The sequence below is a fragment of the Miniopterus natalensis genome, chromosome 4 (genome assembly GCF_054644295.1).
Source record: "Miniopterus natalensis isolate mMinNat1 chromosome 4, mMinNat1.hap1, whole genome shotgun sequence".
Lineage (NCBI taxonomy): Eukaryota > Metazoa > Chordata > Mammalia > Chiroptera > Miniopteridae > Miniopterus > Miniopterus natalensis.
This window is the reverse complement of record NC_142084.1, coordinates 95482222-95503888: the sequence shown is the minus strand read 5'-3', so window position 1 is coordinate 95503888 and position 21667 is coordinate 95482222. Positions and strand designations below refer to the sequence as shown.

The 21667-nt window shown below is 52.5% G+C and overlaps 1 protein-coding gene across 1 annotated transcript in view; it reads right to left on the bottom strand.

Annotated features, from left to right (window-relative positions):
• NSG2 (neuronal vesicle trafficking associated 2) overlaps positions 1–20218 on the bottom strand; it is a 35543-nt gene extending 15325 nt beyond the window's left edge. The window contains exons 1-2 of the mRNA XM_016208780.2: positions 20090–20218; positions 8700–8783 (exon numbers count right to left, since the gene is read on the bottom strand). Of these exons, the coding sequence (XP_016064266.1) occupies positions 8700–8783; positions 20090–20218 (213 nt within the window). The remainder of the gene's footprint in view (positions 1–8699; positions 8784–20089) is intronic.
• Between the last annotated feature and the right edge of the window lie 1449 nt (positions 20219–21667).

Genomic DNA, 21667 nt, shown 5'->3' with positions numbered 1-21667 from the left:
CATCTGTCCATCAAAAGCGATGCCTTCTTCATGAGTTCCAGCAGATATAAAATGGAAAGTGATCAGCTGACTACCTGTCACATAATAGGGGCTCAATAAAATGGAAGCAATTGTTACTAATTACAAATAATAATTTTTAAAATGTTGTTTTCCTTGCCACGGACCTCTTCCTTTCAGAACCGCCATGTGGGATTTGAGAAGACTTTACGAAGCCCCGCCTTCAGTGCTGCCTTCAGCAGCCCTGCCAGGGAACAGGAGAACTCCAGGGAAGCCTGAGTGCCATCGCAGAGCAGTGACAGGTGCAGGAGCCGAGAGAGACGCTGGGACTGTGGGACTCCAGATGAGGACCTGACTTGGGAAACAGAGGACAGGTTTCTGGAGGAGCTGAGACCTGGGGTCACGAGGCAGAAAATGTGGGATGGCAACAGAGGCCGAGGACACTGACTAGGCAAAGACCTGAGGTGTGAAGAGGCGGGATGGTTTGGCGAAACCCTGAGCACCACGGGCAGCACGAGAGCAGGGAGTCAGCAGAGGCACTGGCACCAGCAGTGAGAACCACCTGTGGAACAGCCCGCGATGCCACACGAAGGTCCTCACGCTGCTGCCTGGAGGAGGTAGGGAGCCATCAAAGACCTGGCAAGATCTGGTGATCAGATCTGATTCTGCTCCTAATGGATGGAGGGGGTGGGTCAAAAGCTGGCACAGAGGGCAGGGTGAGTGAGGCGGAACGGCTGGGCCAGGGCGATGTCAGGAGGGCAGAGCCAGGCATGGCTGCCCACAGGAGACCCAACCCAGGTGGAAGCGTTCCATCCAGTCAGATGATCAGCTCAGAAGAAATGAAACTGTCATGTAATAACAAGAGGAAGCTCATACTTGGAAGCTACCATGGAACAGTGTTGACTTACATTATCTCACTTGGCCGTCACATCAGGCCTATAATGTGCACACTGTTACCCCATTTTACAGATGGGGGACACAGATTCAGAGGGGCAAGGTGACTTGCTTTAGTTCACACAAACCCACGGGGTCAAACCCCAACCCATGTTTTCCCTTCTTCCACACTGCCTTTCTCACAGTAGAGTGCTGGGAGACGGGCTCTTGGGGGCAGGGGGAGTGGAGGAGGCATGACTTGTAGGGTTTGCCCATTTCCATGGTGTAAATACTCCCACTATCATTGGTTACAAGCTTCAAACAGTTGAACAAGTGGTGTGCAAACTTATAACAACTGGCCCTGGGGAGCGGGTGTGGACCAGGTCTAGCCCTTCCCTGCAGGAGCCCCCTGGGGAGTGAGGATACTCACTAAACTCCAGGTCTCCTTCTACTCTGCATTTCTTAATATGCGACTCTCTTTATTACGGCATTCATTTGCCAGTGTTTGAATCCAGGAGAAGGGAAGCAGCCGGTCACTGGCTGTGGAGCGGCCACTGAACCATCCAGCCCCTCCTCCAGACCCTGAGCACGTTCCTCCTGACACAGACCATAAATGGTTTTGTTTAAAAAACACAAATTAAGCCACACTTGCTTTTCAATTATCAACAAAAATGTAGATTTTTGAAGGTCACTCTAATTGCACAGTTGCATCGGGCCAGGAGAGAGCACCTGGCCACTGCCACAAACACGGGCAGCACCTTCATTCTGATTTTCAATAAAACCCTGGCCAGAGGGGCGGCCTTTCTCCATGCGCACTCACATGCAAATGTGCCTCCCCCACCCCCGAAAATGGCTCTGCTCCTAACCCAGAGGGCAGTGTTTTTAATAACTTACTTAAAATGCTCCTCAAAGTAAATTTTTTAAAAATAGGAGAGCAATAAAAACCAAGACCACAGATAATAAAGTAACATTGCTTATCTCCATTTGCTGCTGTCAGCAAATATTAGAATCCTACCCACGGAAGGTAGTTCCTGGCGCTTTGATGAAAAATTGGTAGAAGCAAATGGCAAAGCTGAAAGTGGGGTGTCACCTCCCTAGGACGGTGGCATGAGGAGACGACCTGGATGAAAACGGGCCGGACAAGAAGCAAAGCCAGGCCCTGATTTTAAATACAGATACTGAAAGGAGGCAGCCGGGCTGTGCTATCAGCCACGGGGAGCGTCAGCCATGGGGAGATTTCTGTGTGCTCATCCACCTGTTTACTCAGTTATTAAAGATGGTTTTTGGTGCCGAGGGTGGCCAGAGACTGGCGAGGCTCTTGGGGTGCAAAGACGACACCTACAGCCTCAAGTCAGTGGGAGGCACAGCAGGTAACTCGATGGGGCCAACACTGTAACTGGTGCTGGAAGGGAGGGTCCGAGGGCAGGTGTGGGAGCCCCAAGGAGGAAGGACGGACTGGGCATGGCGGGCGAGACCACACAGGCCAGGGGCCCTGACTTGGGTGTTGAGGGATGAATAGGGGTTTGCCCGGTGCTGAAGGTGACAAAGGCATTCTCGGTGGAAGAGTCAGATGGGCAGGACAGGGAGGCCTACAGTGCACGATGTGGTGAGGGCCAGGTCGGCGCTTTGGGCAGCTCAGGGCACCTGGAAGGCAGCAGGTGAGCAACGGCAGCTGCAGAAGGGTGCAGAGGATGGCGATGCCATTGTGGGGCATGGGCTTCCGGAAGCTTCCTCCCTCGGCGGGGAGAGTGGATGTGAGGGGGCTGAGAAAGGAGGCAGAGGGCCCTGGAGGAGCCTGCAGCAGGAGATGAGAGAGAACAGAAAACAGACTTTCAGGAGAGAGAGTGGCCTGGACTCTGCCCGCTGAGCCATGGCACCAACCCTGGGGGGCTGCTTCTGCCTTTCGCTGGGTCGCCTCCCATGCTGGCACTGGGGGGAATGTGAGCAGAGTGCCAAGGCCCATCCCTTGGCCAGATAGACGAGAAAGAGAAGAAGGAAAGAAAGGACTGGCAGGTAGGCTAACTCAGCAGCATCCCTGGGGAGCTATGCACAGGCAGCTGGCTCCCCTTCCACTCCTGTGAGCAGCCCCCCTAAAACCTGCTTACAGTCTGGGAGCATACCTGGTTCACAGCCTCCTGGGAGTGTCTGTCTCCCTCACTTGCGAGTGGGGTGACAGTGCCCAGCCTGATCCCCAGGACCTTGCAGAGGGATGACATAAGTGAAGTGCCCATCACATGTGGGAACAGAACAGGAGCCCAGAGCTGACCGGACCAGCGGACGGATGAAACAGTGAAAAATCACCCCTTATCATGTCAGACCTGGTGCTCCAGCTGGGCTTTTATTTTATTTCTGTTCTGATTGCTGTTGTCGTTTGCTTTTAATAATAGCCCACAGACAGCAGCTCTTTGGATGGCAAGTTCTAGCCTTCGCATTTCCACTTCTCCCTGCCCATCTGTCCATTTGCCTGGCAGGAATGGGGAGTCCCGGGCCCTTTGCACTAATGCGTCCCTCCCATTCTGCCTGCTCCCCACTGGCTGTGCTCTGGGTCTGGCTGCAGGCATCCCCTGATCCTTCCCCCGCTGTCTGGACACCCTCCCATCTGGCTGGCCTAGGCCACAGCTGCCAGTGTGTTACTGCCCCTGACCCAGGGTGTGTACTCAGGGATGGATACTGAAGCTGTCCCAAAAGACCAGGGCTCAAGTTCCAACCCACCTGACACCCGCTCTATGCCAGCATCACACTGGAAACTGGGAACAAACAATGGGCCGAATGTGAGCCTGCCCTCCGGGGACCAGAGGCTGGGACACGGGTGGGTGGCTGCAAATGCAGGAGCAGTCATCAGGCCCCGTGTGACCCAGAGCCCTGAGGAGGCATCTAACCAGCTGAGAGGACCAGGGGAGGTGTCCCAGAGAAGGGGACTCTAGAGGGACAGTACAGCCGAGAAGGTGGCCAGAACATTCTCATCTAATCCACACATCTGCGAAATCAAGAGCAAGGATTTTGTCTTGTGCATCTTTGTTTCTCCCAGCAACAGGCCTGAGCCTGGCCTGGAACAAACATTAATGGAGACAAGGAAGGAAGGGAAGCAAAACCGGAAGGTCGGGAAGAAGGCGGAGGCTACGGCTTGGCATGGACAGGGCAGGGCTGCACAGGGGTGTGGCAGAGAAAGTGGGAAACAGAGGCACAGAGCTGGGTTGTTTTGTTCTGACAGGTCCTGGCTCAGTGGCTTTGTGGTCACTTTACCTCTCTGAGCATCAGTTTTCTCATCTGTACAGTGGGGTAGTAATGCCAGGACCAACTTCACAGGCTGTTGTTAGGCTGAAAAGCGTATGTAAAAGCATTTTTAGCAGATATTAGGATTATTCATGTTATAGCTGATGTGCTGAGAAATAGCCTACTGAAAACTATTGCCTACTACTCCCCAGTAGGCAAAGAAATGGCTCCAGGGGCCACTGTTGAAAGCCTGGGACCACCCGTGAGCTCTGACACTAAACTGGCGACCCTTTGAACAATTCCTCTAGGTTTTCCAGCCACATTCCCAGGGGAAAGCCAGAGAAGGGAGGCCCAGGTCTGTCTCAGCCAATAGACAAACTCTAGCTAATTAGGCAGAAAGCTAAGAACCCAGGAGGAAAAAAGGGATCTGAACAGGAAGGCAATAAAACGATTACTCCATTAGACCTAGAGTGCCAAGGACTTAGACTGCTTATGTGAAGACAGTGTTCTGGTTTCCTGATGAGGAATCAGGAGCTCAGAGAGATGATGGGACTTTCTCAAGATTATAAAGCTCAGAGGACATAATCTGAGCTGCCCAGGTGAGTCTAGCCGCAAAGCCCAGGAGTTCCCCAGAACATCTCTCATCAGCTTAATACAGGCGGCCTCCAAATACAACACTCAGCTCCTTGTGACACCTGCCCAGGGACAACCGGGCTGAGAGCATGGCCAGATGCATCAGCACCCTCCATGACACCAGCACCTTCCAAGCTCCACCACCTTCCATAACACTAGCCCCTCCCACAGCACCAGCCCCTCCCACAGCACCAGCCCCTCCCACAGCTCCAGCCCCTCCCACAGCACCAGCCCCTCCCACAGCACCAGCCCCTCCCACAGCACCAGCCCCTCCTACAGCACTAGCCCCTCCCACAGCACCAGCTCCCCACAGCACCAGCGCCTCCTACAGCTCCAGCCCCTCCCACAGCTCCAGCCCCCCCACAGCACCAGCCCCCCACAGCACCAGCCCCCCACAGCACCAGCCCCCCTACAGCATCAGCCCTTCCCACAGCACCAGCCCCTCCTACAGCATCAGCCCTTCCCACAGCATCAGCCCCCCACAGCACCAGCCCCCCACAGCACCAGCCCCCCACAGCACCACCCCTCCCACAGCACCAGCTCCCCACAGCACCAGCCCCCCTACAGCACCACCCCTCCCACAGCATCAGCCCTTCCCACAGCACCAGCCCCCCTACAGCACCACCCCTCCCACAGCATCAGCCCTTCCCACAGCATCAGCCCCCCACAGCACCAGCCCCCCTACAGCACCACCCCTCCCACAGCACCAGCCCTTCCCACAGCACCAGCATCTACCATAGCACCTTGCATAGCAAAATCAGCTTTAGAAGGAGGTCTTCTCTCTGCACGGCCCCCTCTTCTCAAGTAAACCCTGGCAATGACTGCAAGAGCCTTCTTGCTTTAGAAAAGACAACAATTCCAGCAATTCTTTCAGCCCACCTTCCTCAGCTGCGTCTGCCACCCTGCTTTCCTCTCTCTCACAGCATAATTGCCACGAGCTGCTCTCTCGGGTCAGTGTTGAGTGTGCAGTCATAAGCCGCTTCCCCTCTGCGAAGGTATTGAAACAGGGGACGGATGCGTCTTTGCTGTCCCCATGGTTACCTCTGCCATGAGCAATATGCTGGAGGGCGGCCCAACCTCATACTCTCTGAGACTAACGGAGTATCTGACTTCCAGCCCTGGATTCCAGCCCCAGTCTCCATCCTGTGCTCCAGACCAGTTACTTCCAAGGGTGGTCAGATCACCAATCCCCCCCCCCAAGGGCCCCAGCCTCCCACTTCAGTGGATGGCAGCCCCCTGTTCCAGTCAGGCAAGCCAACTCCGAGGAGCCCCCAGGCCCTCCCTCTCCAACCACCTGCACCCCGAGCGGCGCTGCAGCTGCCAGCTCAGACCCCACACTTTTGTAACTGCCACCCCAGCCTCCTTCCCGATGCCCCGTCTAATCTCCCATCAGCCCCCTGTGCCCCCAGGCCTGGGGGGCTCTCTTAGGAAGGCAAATGGCCTAATGACTGCGAACAGCCTCTCATAAGCGACGGACTTCGCTCCATTCCTCCCACTTTGTCCCAAGGGGCAGGGCCGCCCCTGACAGCGCAGGCAGAGGGCTGCCCCCGACCCAGCGCTTTCCCTCCTGACCCCCAGGCCTAATGTAGCCGAGCCGCATGGGGCTGGTCCCAGCCCCCCTTTCCCCTCAGTTGACAGGCTTCTGTGCCAACCTGTGCTCACCAGCTGCAGGCAGTGGGACCGAGCAGAAGGCCCGCGGCTCCGAGCGCCAGCTCTGCCGCTGGCTAGTGGGGTAAGCAAGTCACGCCACCGCTCTGGCCACCGTCCCCCACAAGGATCGGACAATCATACCCGTTTCTCAGAAGCCCGTGGGTGCCCGACGCGATAAAATAACCACATCGCCAAAAGCGGCCAAAGAGAAAAGGCGCCGACAAAACCACGGCCCAGCGCGGCCGCCACAGCGCAGGGGCAGTTGGACACGTGCCTCGCACTGTCCTTGTGCCCTGCACGCTTGTGTTTTTCATAGTTCCCATCCCAGAGAACATACGATCGTAACCCCGGCTTTTCCCACATGATCTTCTCGAAGCATTTGCCTGAATTATTACTTGCCTTCATAACCATCATTTTATATGACTGCAAAATCAGGAACAATTTCATCAAAAGCTTGTAACACTCTGTTTGGTAAAAAGAGCAAATTTTAAAAATAACTTTACTTTTATTTGTTATTGAAATAGTACATGCTCATATAAACTGTGGAAAGCACAGGGAAGTAAAATAAAGAAGTTTCTCAGGAGCCCATAATTCAGCATAAACTACTCTGGAAAAAAAAAAAGCGACTCTGGGAAACTGTTAAAATAGCCCACCCGATGGGTGTGGTCCTGCTTACGGACTCAGGAGAGAGTTGTCGGCAATCTAGCACCCTTTCTAATGCGTTGGTTTTATAAATAACAGTGCAGTAAACAGTCTTCTCCATGAATCTGGGCATATTCTGAAGCCCCCTGCCGCCAGGAGACAGGTCACCTTTACTCCCGGGCCCCATGCACATGTACGACACCCCAGTACCCCGCCCTCCCCACACAGCTACCTGCTGGCTCTTGTGTGCGCCTGCAGTTAGCTCAGGCCAAGTCCACGTTTCCTGGCCCCAGGCTGTGTGCCAGACACTGAAGCCACAGCCAAAAATAAGAACCACTCCTGCTCTCAAAGAGCGGTCAGCATCCTGGAAGTCCCCGTTCTGGGAAGATGCCACACTCCCTCCGGCTGCTGGAACACAGATTCCGCACGAGGAAGACAGGGACAGAGCCGGACCTGTGTGCTTACCCATGTCCACAGGCCAATTCCCATGTAACCTACCCAGCACTGCTTTCACTTTCAAAGCCCCCACGTACAGTGGACACAAAACAGTTACTATTAGCTGTGCGCTTACCGTGTACAGAGCCAAGTGCTTTGCATGTATTCTGTACGTTGCCTCACAGCAATCCTCCTTTTATCTCCATTTGATAAATGAGGTTCACTGCCCTGCTTGTGGCCACATGGCTAAAGTCCAGCCAGACTGCTCCAACTTCCACCCACAGGACCACCTGTTCTGCTGCCTCCACGGCTGACTTTGCCTCCTAAACATCTTTTAGGTCTCCCCATGTCTCTATCCACTCACCATCCTTGTCTGAGCCACTGTTGACTCTTACTTGGACTACTGAAGTAGCCTAATAGTCTCCCCACAGTTCCTCTTGCCCACTACAGTCCATCAGCCACATAAAAGCCAGTGCTTTGGTCAAAACCCAAACTCAATCATGTCTCTCCCCTTTTTATAGCCTTTCAGAGGCTCCTAGCATAAAACCCAAACTCCTCCATACAGTCTACTAGGCCTTGGATTGTCTGCCCTCTGCCCACTTCTCCTGCCTCATCTCTACCTGTTCCCCACACCCCTCTTAGAGCCCAGCCTCAGTGTTGGGACCAGACTCCCTCCAGCCTCAGGGCCTTTGCACAATCCTTGCTCTCCTAAGTGACTTCCCCAGGAAACTTCCCAGAGGCTCCTCCTTCCAAGCCCAGAGAGCACGCTTCATGGCTCCTTCATGCAACTTGTCCCAGTGACACAGGTTCCTCCACTGAGAAACAGAAAGGCAACCACTTGGTTTTTCCGCTGAGAAGTCAGCTTTTCTTTCCCTTTGTCTTTATTGCATTTTGTTGCAACCATCTCCTGAGTAATATCTGAGTTTCTTTATACATCTTTGCCACATTTCCTGGAGACTGAGATGGTCAGGCAGAGAGATGGGGACAGGAAGAGAAAGGAGAAATGAAATGCATTTGTCAATACCAAGTTACCCAAACATTGCAGAGCAGAAGAGAGCATGAGTCATCCTCAAGAGGCGGAGCTTTTTATTCGATTAGACTCAGGGACCCAGACAGTGTGGCCCCGAGAAATGGTCCAGAAATAGCCCATGTGATTTTCCAATCTCCAGTAGGACCAGCTCCACTAGTGTGGGGTGTCTGAGCCAGCCCAAGCCAGCCTTACCTTTATCTTTCGGTTACACCATCAAGACACTGACCGTAAATTCGGCGATTTTCGGCACCCGGAACTTCCCTTTGTTCTTCTGCTCGGGCTGATACTCTGTTCTTGTCTTCACGATCACCTGGAATGTTCAAGCAGAGTCAGCGAGCGTGGAGACTTCAAACACTTCACTAGAATTTATTGCATGTTGTATAAAGAGCAGAAAACAAAGAACCTCCCTCTCAAAGCACACAGAAGAAAACAGAAAATTCAAATTACCCACAACCCTTCCCGTTCTAACAGAGACCACCATGGGCAGCAATTTGGGTCACACCTCTCCAGATGTTTTTATATGCATAGAGATGCAGATATTATGTATACTTGCTATTTGTGCAAACACATAGATCCTTTTATGATGGCTTTATACTCTATGAATTATAACCCGCTTTTATCACACAACACTATACTAACATTTTTTCCCACGTAGAAAAGTGTGTATTTTGCCTTTTGATGTAGCATAATATTCAGTGTGTACATATACTACAATTAATCTAATTAACCTCTATTGTTGAACACTTAGACTGCTTCTACATTTTGGGTTATGCTAACAGGCCGTGATAAACATCGTGTAGCTACACCTTTGCACATATACTTAATTCTAAATTGGTTTAGGGACTTCCACAAAGAGAAACATAAAGGGCTATTGGATCTATGCTTATTTTTCTAAAGTCTGAATGTTTTGCAGAAGTGGTTAATATCTTACCAAGATACATTGTCAGCCTGCCAAGACTTGCATGGAACTCTGTCCCACTATGCAGGCAAAGTGGAAGGAGAAAGGAGCCTGACAGATCACCCATGACTATTGCTGAGTGTCACAGGGCTACAGGGACACGGAAGCTGCCTGAGCCTCAGGGCCTCACCTGTGAAATACGGACAATAATCATAACATAACGCCTATTTAACAAGTCACTGTACCCTGTGATCCAAAGCCTTGGGCTGATGACAGCCTTGGCCGTTTGTGGTTAGCAGCATTTTAAGATGGCCCTCTAGGTCCCCACCCCTACCCCCTGCCCCCACCCAGTATGCATGTCCTCCCTCAAAAGTGTGGGTGGGACCTGTGAATGGGATAGTCACTCATATGTGGCATGACGTAGTTATAAAACTCCATCATAGCAGACTGGCCTTGAAGAAGGAAGCTGGTGTGTTGTGAGCAGGCCATGCAGCTAGTACCTAAGGGCAGCTTCTAGAAATTGAAAGTGAGCTCAGCCAACTACGGGTCACTCAAGAAAACAGGACTTCAGTCCTATAGCCACAAGTATCTGAATTCTGCCAACAACGTGAATAGCCTTGGAGAGGACCCCAGGTGCCATGTGAGGAAGCAGCCCAGCGGACATGTTGATTTTAGACCTGTGAGACCCTGAGCAGAGAACCCAGCATCTGTGCCTGGACTCCTGACCGACAAAAACTATAAGATAATACATTTGTGTTGTTTCTGGCCACTTAATTTTCTGTAACTTGTTACACAGCAGTAGAAAACAAATACAGCTTCCCGCATTGCCAAGTCCATCTCCATGGCCACTTGGCTTGATCCCTTCCTTCCTAGACCCTTCGCCAGCAGACTGGTCTCAAGCATCTACACATCACACATCAAATGTTACCAAGCATCTGCTTCCTAGTCCTTCCCTCTGCCTCTTTGTTTTTATAAACATCTTTCCCAAAGCTTCTCAAAAAGCTCAAAACCATCTTCATCATTCCAACTATCTTTGAAAGACCCTATTGCGGTGGCCGACATGTTGAAACAGGAGACAGAACTGAAAATACATTATTGTCGGGATGAGACAGTGAGCAGTCATTACAGGCAATATCCTTCTAGTTGTCACAATAAACATTCTGTGGCTGCTTCTCTGGCATCCATTTCCACCTTCAGTCTAAAGCTCCTCCCACGTTCTTTTTGGGAGCTCACCCCTGCCTCACTCTGTGGCAGCCCACACTTGTGGTTGGGTGGGATTGATCCCCCCCTTGATGACAGGGATGACCCCTAATTAGGTTAAGCCAATCAGAGCATACTAGCCTATGAGCCACAAAACTTGATTGGCTCAGAGGTGGGCCAGGTGCCCAGTTTGGCCCAATGAGATCTGAGGCAGTGCTGACTAGGGGCGTGGGGAAGGAAGCCCCTGGCTCTGCATGGGGGTCCCCAGGCAGCAGCTCTGCCTGGCCTGTTGCGGTGAGGGCCTGAGCTCTGGAGCTGTGGAGGTAAAACCGTTGCCTCTATGGGGAGCCAGATGAAGACCCAGGCAGCACCCAAAGCAGGACGGAGCCAAGAGGAACCCAGAGTAACGGAGGTGGGCCCTATGACACCTGCCCTTTGAGTCACACTTGTCCGAAGCTAGACTCTGGGGCAAATATATATACAGTTTGGGCCTCCATCCAATTTGTGTCAGGTTTTCTGTCGCTGGAGGTGAGAGCTTTCTATCTGATGCAATGTGCTCCAAGAAAAATGAACTGAAAAGCTCTTAGAATTTAGTACGACAGCCAAATACTAAATAAGTATAACAAAATCAATAGATTTTCTTGGCACCAGTAAATAAAAAAACAACAAACCAAAAAACACCTCAAAATATAATGGGTCCACCAAAAGGTACATGCAGAAATCTCCACACCCGCATTTCTCATAATACCCCTGGGTGAGAACAACCCTGGTGCCCACTAACAGGGGGATGGATAAACTGGTTTATTCATAAAACAGAAATACGATGGAAAGCCATGCAGCGGCGCTACGCACTCCCGGGTGACTCTCACAGGCAGTGCTCCGCACAAGAGATATCGAACCCCAAAAGCGTTTCTATGTGCTGTGTGACTTCCTCTAGATCAAGTTATATGTATATACTTTATATATTACTTGTGAGTATAATTTCTATGTTTATAATATGTAATTTGTGATACGTATAATATATAAAACATTTCTTTTTGGGGTATCCCATTTGCCATTTGCAGTAACGGGTGTGGGTGCAGGGTTTAGGCAGAGTTGGGGTCAGAGCCCTCCAAATCCACGTCCTCTTGGCCCTGCACCCGGAGATGTCCTGAGTGACTTTCTAGTGAAAACTGTTCTTTTGGCTTCAGAGCCTCGCTCCTCAACGCCCCCAGTTCCAACACAGGCCAAGGGCCAGGTGAGCACCCGGCTCCCTGTCAGGCCCCAGTCCTCTGCTCCCCTCTCTAGCTAAGCCCCATTTTCTCCAAAGCACCCCAGGTTGGGACATCGTATTTTACCTTCCCCTCCAAGAAAGTGTTCTCTCGTCTCCACGCCAGCGCAGGCCTTGGCCCACTTGCCTGGGACAGACCGATGGGCTGTCCGCCGGCCTCACCTTTGACCTCAGTCCTGCTCTCTGGGCTCATTCGCTTGCTGCTCCTTGAACTGCCCTCCTCCCTGGGCTCCGCGGGGGTCTCTCCTTGGGCTCTCTACCCGCTACTGACGGGCCCCTCTTTGGCGTGACTCTCAATGTTAGATTTCTTGGGGCATCTTCCCTCCTCTACCCGCCCCCCCGCCCTCCTAACTCTCACCTTTTCATCTGCAGCTGGACCTCACCCAGCACCCGGATCACCCCACTACACACCTGCCCTCAGACTGGCGCACCTCAATGCGTCATGTCCACTGCAGTGCTCTTGGGGTCCCTGGCCCACCTTGCCCCTCAACATTTTCTTCCCCATGTAATCTGAGCTCAGGAAGTAGTAGCATTATCCACACCATCATTTATGTCAAATCATATCCAGGAATCTCCCATGACCCTCCCTCTCCCCTCCTTCCCAAATCCATTCCATCACCAGCTCCTGCTTCCTCCTGGGTCAACCCATTTGTCCAGTGACACTCTGCCCCCCTAGTCCAGAGCATTCTTGTCTGCTCCAGGCAGCTTCCCGGTTTCCATTCCTGCTCCCCAAACCAACACCGAGTGGGCAGCATATTCTAGCAAACACTCGGAGGACACCCGGAGGCCAGCCCCTGGGGAAACCACGCAGGGGTGGTTTTGAGTGGCCAGAGCAGCGGGCAGGTGATGCGAGGGGCAGACAGGGGCTCTGACCCACACGCCAGGCACCTTGGAGGCGAGCTGGAGGGCGGCGAGGAGCTGAGGGAGGGTTACAAGCAGAGGGGGGCTTCCCGGGTGTGCTTCGCAGGGAGAGCAGCCTCTGCCGCCGCGGCCACCCCTGGAGAGGTGACGGCACAAACGCCCAGCCCGCAAAGCTACTGGCATCCACCGGCTCCTGGGCATCACGGAGCTCGCTGTCCTGTCCTCGCAGAGACCAACCAGAGACACCCCCCTTCTGTGGAAGGAGATACAGTAACACTCACTTTTTTTAGTGCTGCGAAGGGGGGAAGCACAGAAATATAAGCCTATCGCTATTAATTGGGCCCTGGGGGATCAGCTTGCATAAGCAAAGAAGGGGGAGAGGAAATAAAAGTGCAGAGAACCGCTGTAAGCTCATCGCTGAAAACAAACGGGGCCAAACAGAGCCCCAGCTCCCGGAACAGGGACAGAAGCGGGGCAAGCGTGGGGAGAGGGCAGGGAAAAACTCCCCCTGCTCTCTGTCATTCAGAGGGTGGTTTAGAGATACTTGGAAAAATGAACCTCCAGATTTTTCAAATGTCGTTGTGGATTTGGGCAGGGAAACAAATGTGTTTTCTTCTCATATTTCTATATCCGTTCCCACTGTCCTGCCGGCGACCGATACGGAGGACATCGTTTAACGTAATTGGGAAGTGAGCACGCCGTGAAAAAGGGATGAATTATTCATCCTGGGGGGACCCCTCGTCTGGGCACATCCCCTCCCTGGCAAGGCCAGATGATACATGGTGGTTCAGATGGCGCAAACTACAGACCATAAAAATTTAAAATACTACTTCCCGGGATTATCAATAATGCAGAGGGTCCCACAAGCGAGGCCCCAGGACTGGCAGGAACAATAAATAAAGGCGCAGAAGTGCTGACAAGGAGCGAGATTGTATTTTTATGAGCTGGACTTGCACAGGCCAAAAATAGATGGGAGCTGCACCCCTCGGCTCATCCCTGCGGCAGAGAAGGGATTCCAGAGCAGGGTAGAGGGTGGCTGGTGGCTGAGCACCTACTATGTGCCGGGCACCGTGCTGGGGGCCCAGTGCCTTCTGACTCACCCCACAACGTTCTCTCCAACCCTCGAGTCTCGCCTTGAAAACCATTGTCCCCCGTTTTCAGGCTAGGAATTTAGCCCCAGAGCCTTCAGTCACTTGCCTGTGATTGGAGGACTGGTGAGTGGCTGAGCTGACATCCAAAGATTGTCCTGTCAGGATTTTAGAAAGGGGGTGCCGCTCTGTTCCTGTCACTGTGCCCCACGCTTTATTCCTATGTCACAGCCAGTCCTCACAGCCACTTGGGGAGGAGTGATTATCTCCATTATACAGATGAGGGGCAGGAATGGAGAGTGGAAAGGACTCCACGACCTCACACGGCCACAAATAGGCAGAGCCAGGCCTTGGACCTGGGCTTCTGGCTCAGAACCAAGTGCCACCCTCTAGAAAAGTCATCATTCAAGGATCCTTATGCTCCAGCTCTGATCCTATGGCAACTGGCACACAGTAGGGGCTCCATAAATGCTGCTGAACAAATGAAGGAATGAGCCCTATCTCTAAAGAGACATGGCCAAGTGGCCCAGATGGGGCCTGAATACTTAGTTGGGACCCCTCTCCCTGGTGCCCCTTTCACTCCTTGTCCCACACTCCATGGCTCTGGGTTTGAGTCTCTCCTTGGACCCTTGAAGCTTGGTATTGGGGGCAGGAGACAGGGTAAAATGTCAGTGCCCTAAGGACATCCGTGGGGGTATTGTCCAATCCCATCAGCTCACAGATGGGAAGATGGGAGCCCAGAGAGGGAAAGGGATTTGCTATAGTCACACAGCGAGGGAGACTTTGTCAGAAGCAGGATTCTAGAATGGAACGACTGGTGGATCCCGAGTCCGGGGCTCTTTCTATCCTGCTCTCTCCTATCAGGTGGAATCAGTCTCTTCTCCTTGCTGGGCCCCTGCTCCCTCAGAGGCAGAGAGGAGGGCTGTCCAGCGTGGCCTCGGTGGACCAGTTAGCCCAATAAGCCTCTGCCTCTCCAACTCTGCGGCAACGTGAGTAAGGGGCAAGATGCGGGAGTCTCCCTAGGCTCCTCTACCGGGGGCTCCCAGCTCCTGCTCCGAGCAGAGGCCTGCTCCGTGAGCGGAATCCTGTCCCCAGCTCCGCCACTGGGCTGCCCTCTATGGTCCAGAGCTCAGCCCACTTCCTGCTCAGCTCTCCTTGCAGCCCGGGGCCAGCTCTACTCTCCAGGAACAAAGATCCAGGACTGAGTTGATGATAATAACAATAACAATAGCAGCAGAGATTAGGTAGCAAGAACCCTGCATTAAGCATTTGCTCTGTGCCAGAAGCTGTGATAAACACTTGACAAGTACTTTCTCAGAGGAAGATTTCACTGTTCCCATTTTAACAGTGAGAAGTCGGAGGGTCAGAGTGGCTAATACACTTGCCCAGGATCACACAGCAAGCAGGCGGTGGAGTCAGGGCTCAAATTCACACAGCACTGCTTACAGCCTCCCTCAGACCGCGGGGACCCTGCCTCCCTCTACGCGTCTCTCCGTGTGGGAACGTGAGCAAGTCCCTTATGCGCTCCCAGACTATTTACCATCTGTGGAATTGGGCTGATTTTTTTAAAATAAAAAATTTGATACATGCTCATGGTAAAAAGTATTAAAAATATAGAATAAAAATCTTCAGACTGCCCCACCCATCCCCATCCCTACACCTTAAACATTTACTGGTTTTCTTGTGTGACTTTCCAAACTGTTTTATAAATTATGAGAGTAAAACACATGCATTCCCACGAATGGGCTCACCCCATGCCATGCTTGTTAAAGCCGCTTTAACTGAGCTCCGTGTCTGCGCGTTAGCCAGGCAAATCTGCCTCATTTTAGAGCTTATTTAACCCATTCCCTCTCGTGGAATATTCCAATTGTTCCCAGTATTTTCAATATATACAGGCCTTTGCATACTTGCAAAACTATACCCATAGGATAACCTTCTACCAGTTGGACGCATACCACTAAAATGGTGTATGCAGTTTAAATTTTATAAACAACGTCAAACACCCTCTGAAAAGCTGTGCACCCAGTTATATAACCAACAAGAGGACACTGGGAAGACCTGCTTACTGCCAGTGCTAGCAACACCAGGCATCATCAATTTTTTTACCATCTGATACATAAGAGTGATGTATTTTGTTAAAAATTGAGTTTTTAAATTATAAGGGATTTTAAAAATGCTTAGTGGTCATTTTATATCTGATTGTTGGAACTGCCTAGTCAGAGCCTTCCCCCCAATTCGGGGTGATTTATGATTAACCCATCTCTTACGAGTCTTTGAAAAGCAGAGCGGGGGCTCTGTGAGCTGGAACCTGCAGAGATGGGCATTTCTGCTGCTCCCTAGGGGAGGGCCGATGGTTCTCTAATCCCATGTCTGAGAGAGAAAAAATCCACTCTGGTGAAGCCACAAGAGCCTCAAGGAAGGACACAGGACTCAGGAACAAGAGTGGCATCTCCTTTGCCCCACTTTCCCAGTCCACACGCCCGGCCCCTATACCCCCATCCTTGAAACTCCATCCTTCTCAGCACGTTTCACTTTTACAATCAGCTTCCAAAAACGTCCACTTTAGGAGATATATTCTTGATTCCATGGAGGAAAGGAAACTGAATCAATGAGCGCCATCTGTGTGCCTTCAAACAATGTTCACACACACACACACACACCCTCCAGTAACCCCATTAGGTAGGTATCATGCTCACTTTACAGGTGGAAAAAACCCATAGCCCAGAGATGCTAAGCGACTCTCTTAAAGCCACATGGCAAGTAAATAGCTCAGCTGGGGTTTGAACCCAGGTCTCTAGGACTACAAAGCCCACGTGGTCTACCATGCAAACTACGAAGCGGGCCAAGCATCAGTAGTCTCCAGCTGTATGCACTCCTTCCCTCCCACAGCAGGTGGGCCAGGGTGTGTAACGACCAGGTGACCAGTGGAAAGGAAGGAGCGCTGGCTCGGAGCCCGGCAGCTGGCTCGCCAAGCGCACGATTCACTTGGGGCTCGGCCGAGGCGGGGCCCCGCCTGTCTGGGGCTCGCTCCCAGCACACCTGTGTGCAGATCATGGCTGCACTCTTTTCTCTCAGTCTGTTTCTGCATCTGTAAAGTGGGGATAACGGTAGTAACCTCAAAGAGGGTTTGTGGGCACATCTTGGTTATTGTGGTCACGTACATAAACCAAAAGCATATCCTGAAATTTGATGATCCATCTCTCAGGAACTTGCTCCTGCGGCCTGCAGAAAGCCATCAACTGCTTAGATTCCTGTCTATCCCTCACCTGCCCAGTGGAGGAGTAGTTATGCCAGCTTTAGGCTAGGCAAGGGGCAGGGGCCTCACTCAGCCATCGTTACCCACTGCCCACTGCGTGCCAGGACTGACGCTACAGAGATCAGGAGAGCCAGGGCCCTCCTGCTCGGTGGGCAAATCTCAGTGCCAACCCAGGACCAAGTCTACACAAGTCCACCTGCCTCCCCAACCCCGCTGCTCCTGCCCAGTGCCCACTACCACCCAATATTGTCATCCCACTTTACCCACAAGGAGGCTGGGCAATTTAAGAAGCCTGCTCACGTCCTCAGCCAAGGCAGCTGGTAAAGGGGCGCAGAATCTGACGACCATGAAGCAATTGGGGGGCCCATTTGGCTTCTGGAGTGGAATCCACTTTTGACACGTGTCTTAATGTCAGGGGAAAGCATGTTTGCTCCCGTAAAGATTATAAAACCTAAATACCAGCACAGAAAACTGCTAATTCAGTTTCCCACTCAGGGAAGAGAAGACAGAGGCCTGAATGAGGGGAAGCAACTGCCACAAGTTGCACTGTGGGTCAGCGGCTGAGCTCAAGCTCGAGCTCGAGCCCAAGTCTGTGGACGCCCAGGCCAGCCGGCTCCTTGGTCCTGCCAAGGTGGAAGCTTCTGGAATGACGCTCCCTGGGTTCTGGGTTCCCCAGACATTGCCAGGTGTTTCCCAGCTATGTGCCTTAGGAAGTTACTTTACCGCTCAGTGCCCAAGTTCCACCATCTTTAAAAACTGGATTAAAGTAGCAACTTCCTTCTTGGGTCCTATTAACTATTAAAAAGGTGAAAGTTTGTGTGTGTGTGTGTGTGTGGCTTAGAGCAGCACCCAGCATTTAGGAAGCACTTGCAAATGGTCATTCCTATTCTCTTACTGTTTTGTGCTGGGCACTTTATATATGAGGCTACTTCTCATTGTGTCCTGACCACTGTGAGGCAGGTATGATCGTCCCCACTTCACAGAGGAGGACACTGAGGTCCACCTGGGAGGAAGACTTCGTCATGAACATCAGGAGGAGCCTGTGATGTGCCCCCGTAGGGATGTGTCCCTTTAGGGATTGTCTCTTTTGGGACGCACTGGTTTCCCTTTCCGTGCAGGTCCGCAGTGTATTTATCCGTCAGGCTTCGGGACAGGTGTTTGGTCCATCTGGACTAGGTGTTCAGTGGTGAGTGGGCCTGTGTCCTCTCTCAAGAAGAAAAGAAAGCCCTTGGAGGCAGGGGGGTGGGGTGAGGTGGAGGAATTACAGGGACAGAGGCCACAGTATCTCTGGATGGCTTGCAGGTGTGCGTAGGAGTTGGCGGAGAGGTGATAGCACCACAATCCCTTTTCCTTGCACACCTCTCAGGGGCATGCAGACCTCTGAGGCTGCAGCTGTTGGCTGCAGGGTAAAGATTTTTCCTGAAGCCTCATAAAGCATCCAGAGAATATCTCCCCTTCTCCCAACTTTCACTATATCTGGGCTCCAATTCCAGCATCACCACGTACCCCTTCTCTGAGCTTGATAACTAATCAAACTTCTCTGACCCTTCACCTTTTCACCTGTATGAGCACATAACCCCAACTCCCAGCTCAGTGGTTCTCAACTTTGGCTGCACACAGGAGTCACCTGGAGAGATTTAATTAACTGACGCCCTGGCCTAACCTCCAGAGATTCTCACTCAGTTGTTCTGGGGTGTGGCCTAGATTCTGGGAGTTGCAAAAGCTCCCCAGGTGATCCTAATGTGCAGGCAAAGCCTGGAGACCGCTGCCGCCCCTGCACCGGACACCCACTTAGCACTGTCCCTCCGCACCACCGCAGCGTCCACTGCCGGTGCGAATTTCATTTTCAAAGACCTTGTCTGTTTCTCAGGAGGACTCGAGGCTTCTCCATTCCTGCCACCCCCTGCCCATTCCCATATTGACAACCTCTGCACTTTCAAAACAGGTGACTCCACCCACAGCCAATCAGCCAGGAGCTTTATCTAGCTCGGCTCCCCTTCTGTTCACTGGATACAGCCAATTGGTTAAGACACACAATGCCCTCCCGGGACGCCAATGAGGAAATCAAACAGACGGAATGAGCCATTGTCTGCTCTTCAGCCAGGGGACACCACGGTCTGCCTCCAAACCTCCCTCATCCAGTGTGCAAAAGCGCACAGGATAAACCCCAGGTGCTCGGGGGTGGCTCCTCAGTGGTGGCGCTTCTCCCACCTGTGTCCACGGGCCAGCCCCTCCCCCACGCACCTGTGCATAAATGCCCACCTCCCTTCCTCATGGACTATACCCTTGCCAGGAGATGTGCCTCCACCAGGCACTCATTTCCAGCCACGCCTCCTAAAGACACTCTACACTTGCCACGCTATGTCCCCAAGCTCCCCACGCTCTGCACCTGCGTTCCCTTAGTCTTAAATGCCTTTTCCTCCCATGGTCTACCTGGAAGGTTTGTACTCACCTCCAAAAGCCAAATTCAAGTGTCCTCTGCAGCCCACCTCACCTGTCCTCCCAGTCTCCCCACCCACACACACACCGGAATTGCGTTGTTTCCACCCTGTGCTCACAGTCTGCAGTGCTCAGGAAGAGCCTTCACCACGAGGCTCGCATTGTGTTATACTGGGTAGGGATGCTGTAATCTTTCTTTTTATAACCAACTTCCAGCACTGGGACAGGCCCTTAGCAGGTGCTAACTAAATGCTGTTGGCCTGCATCCAAGTCTCTGTCCTCAAGCCTACACCAGTCAATTTCTGAAACACCTCCCCAAAATACTCAAGACCATTTTCTCTGAAGCCATTTAGAAGCTTATTAGGACTCATCTGCTTTGGTAAACCTTGAAAAAGGAAGTGTGAACCAAAAACACGAAGAAACACTTACCACAGATCTGAAATCACACGAGTGACGTCATGTCTCTGGAAGGAATGACTACATTTGACAAGAAAGGGAACGCATTTGGCTGGTGCGGGAATGAAAGGCTCTGGGGGTGGGATGTTTTGCTGCTTTATTTCTGAGAAGGGGGAGGGTGGGCTGACAGGAGGGAGACCTGCGTTACCTTTTCTGGAGCTGGCAGCTGCAAGTGATTCACCTCCAGGGGCGTGATGAGAGGGACGGTCTGGAAGCCATCCTCCACCGAAGGCGGCTTGGTGCCCTTCTCGCTGGGGGTACCGTTCAGCTTCACCATCCTTGCGCCTTTCTTCCTGACCTGGGCAAGCAGTGGGGGTCTAGTTACTGGGGGCAGCCAGGTGGGGAGGAAAAACACCTTCCTCACAGCTCGCTCGGGCGGCTTCCCATGTGAGATGGGGCATCGGTCTTCTGCTAGATTTCCTGACACGGTTCCCATTATCCAGTACAACTTCTTCAACCATCAAAATACGCCATCTGCCCACAGGGCTCAACAGCCCTCAAATTTGGGAGCATCCCAGACTCAGGCACACAAAAATATACAAGCTTAACAGAATATGCAAGGCACGAGAGCTCGTGTGGGGACAGGGTCTCGGGGAGAAGCTTATTCTCAGCACAGCTGAATCCTGTTATTCTGGTCGCCCTGCAGTATGGTAAATCTCACCCACCACCCTGGGTGCTGTTTCATTCTATTGGGTTCTCTTCAGCACCCTCCCCAAAGCACAACAAATACCTTCACTGTCTCTGTGGGTAGCGTGCCCTTTTACATAATACGCAGCTTGCACAGGAGATACAATTTCCTAAGACAAAAACCAAACAGGCAGGGACCGACTTGAACGGACCCTGTCATTCGGCGAGGAATGCCTCCATTTCCTCAATAGCGAAGGGCCTTTTTTTTTTTTTTTTTTTGCTTCCATGGAAAGTTAGCAAGCCCTGTACTGCAAGATTGCCAACTAAATAAACAAATCGCATTTACTCGTCTCCAGCTCCCTTGGAAGGCGAATGGCGCTCCCACCCCACCCCCAGAAGCCCAGCGCAACTGAACGTCTCTTGACAGTCCCGCTGATGGCACATCATTAGACAAAATCGGGTTGTTGCGGGGGTGAAAGGGATGGTGGAGGGTTGGGGGATACTGGGGAGTGGTTATGGCGAAAGCAAATGCCTACTTACTGCGCTGCGCTCTCGGGGGTCAGAGCAGATTCCAGGCAACTCCAAGGGGAGGTCGGCCGAGCGCCCTCCGCGGCCGGGCTCGTGGTGCTGAAAGGACAGCGCCCCGCGTGCGTCTGGACCCGGAGTGCGGAGCGCGCGGCGCCGCGAGAGCAGGACGAGCTCCCGGCAGCCGCCCGCCCGCCCCGCGCTCGCTCGCGCCCCCTCCCCCCGGGCCCGGCTCCCGCACCATCTGTCATCTGGCACCACCTGCTGTTTCTCATGCATGGCCACAACCAGCACGGGACAAAATGGTTTCAAGAAAGTGGGAGGGATTCTGGTCACACACACGTAACATACCATATAACGAGCAATCTTTGGGCCTTTAGGAAAACCGGAGACGCACATTTATTGGGAAATAAATGAATAAATCTGAAGATCCCCCAGAACAATCTATGAAACTCAGAGAGGTGCAGGCCGCGGGCCACTCTCCGCCTGTGGAAAGGGAGAGAGGGGACTGATATTTATTATCTCCGTGCAGTGGGTGGGCAGTTTTCCAGGCTCTTCCCTCGTTGGCACAATG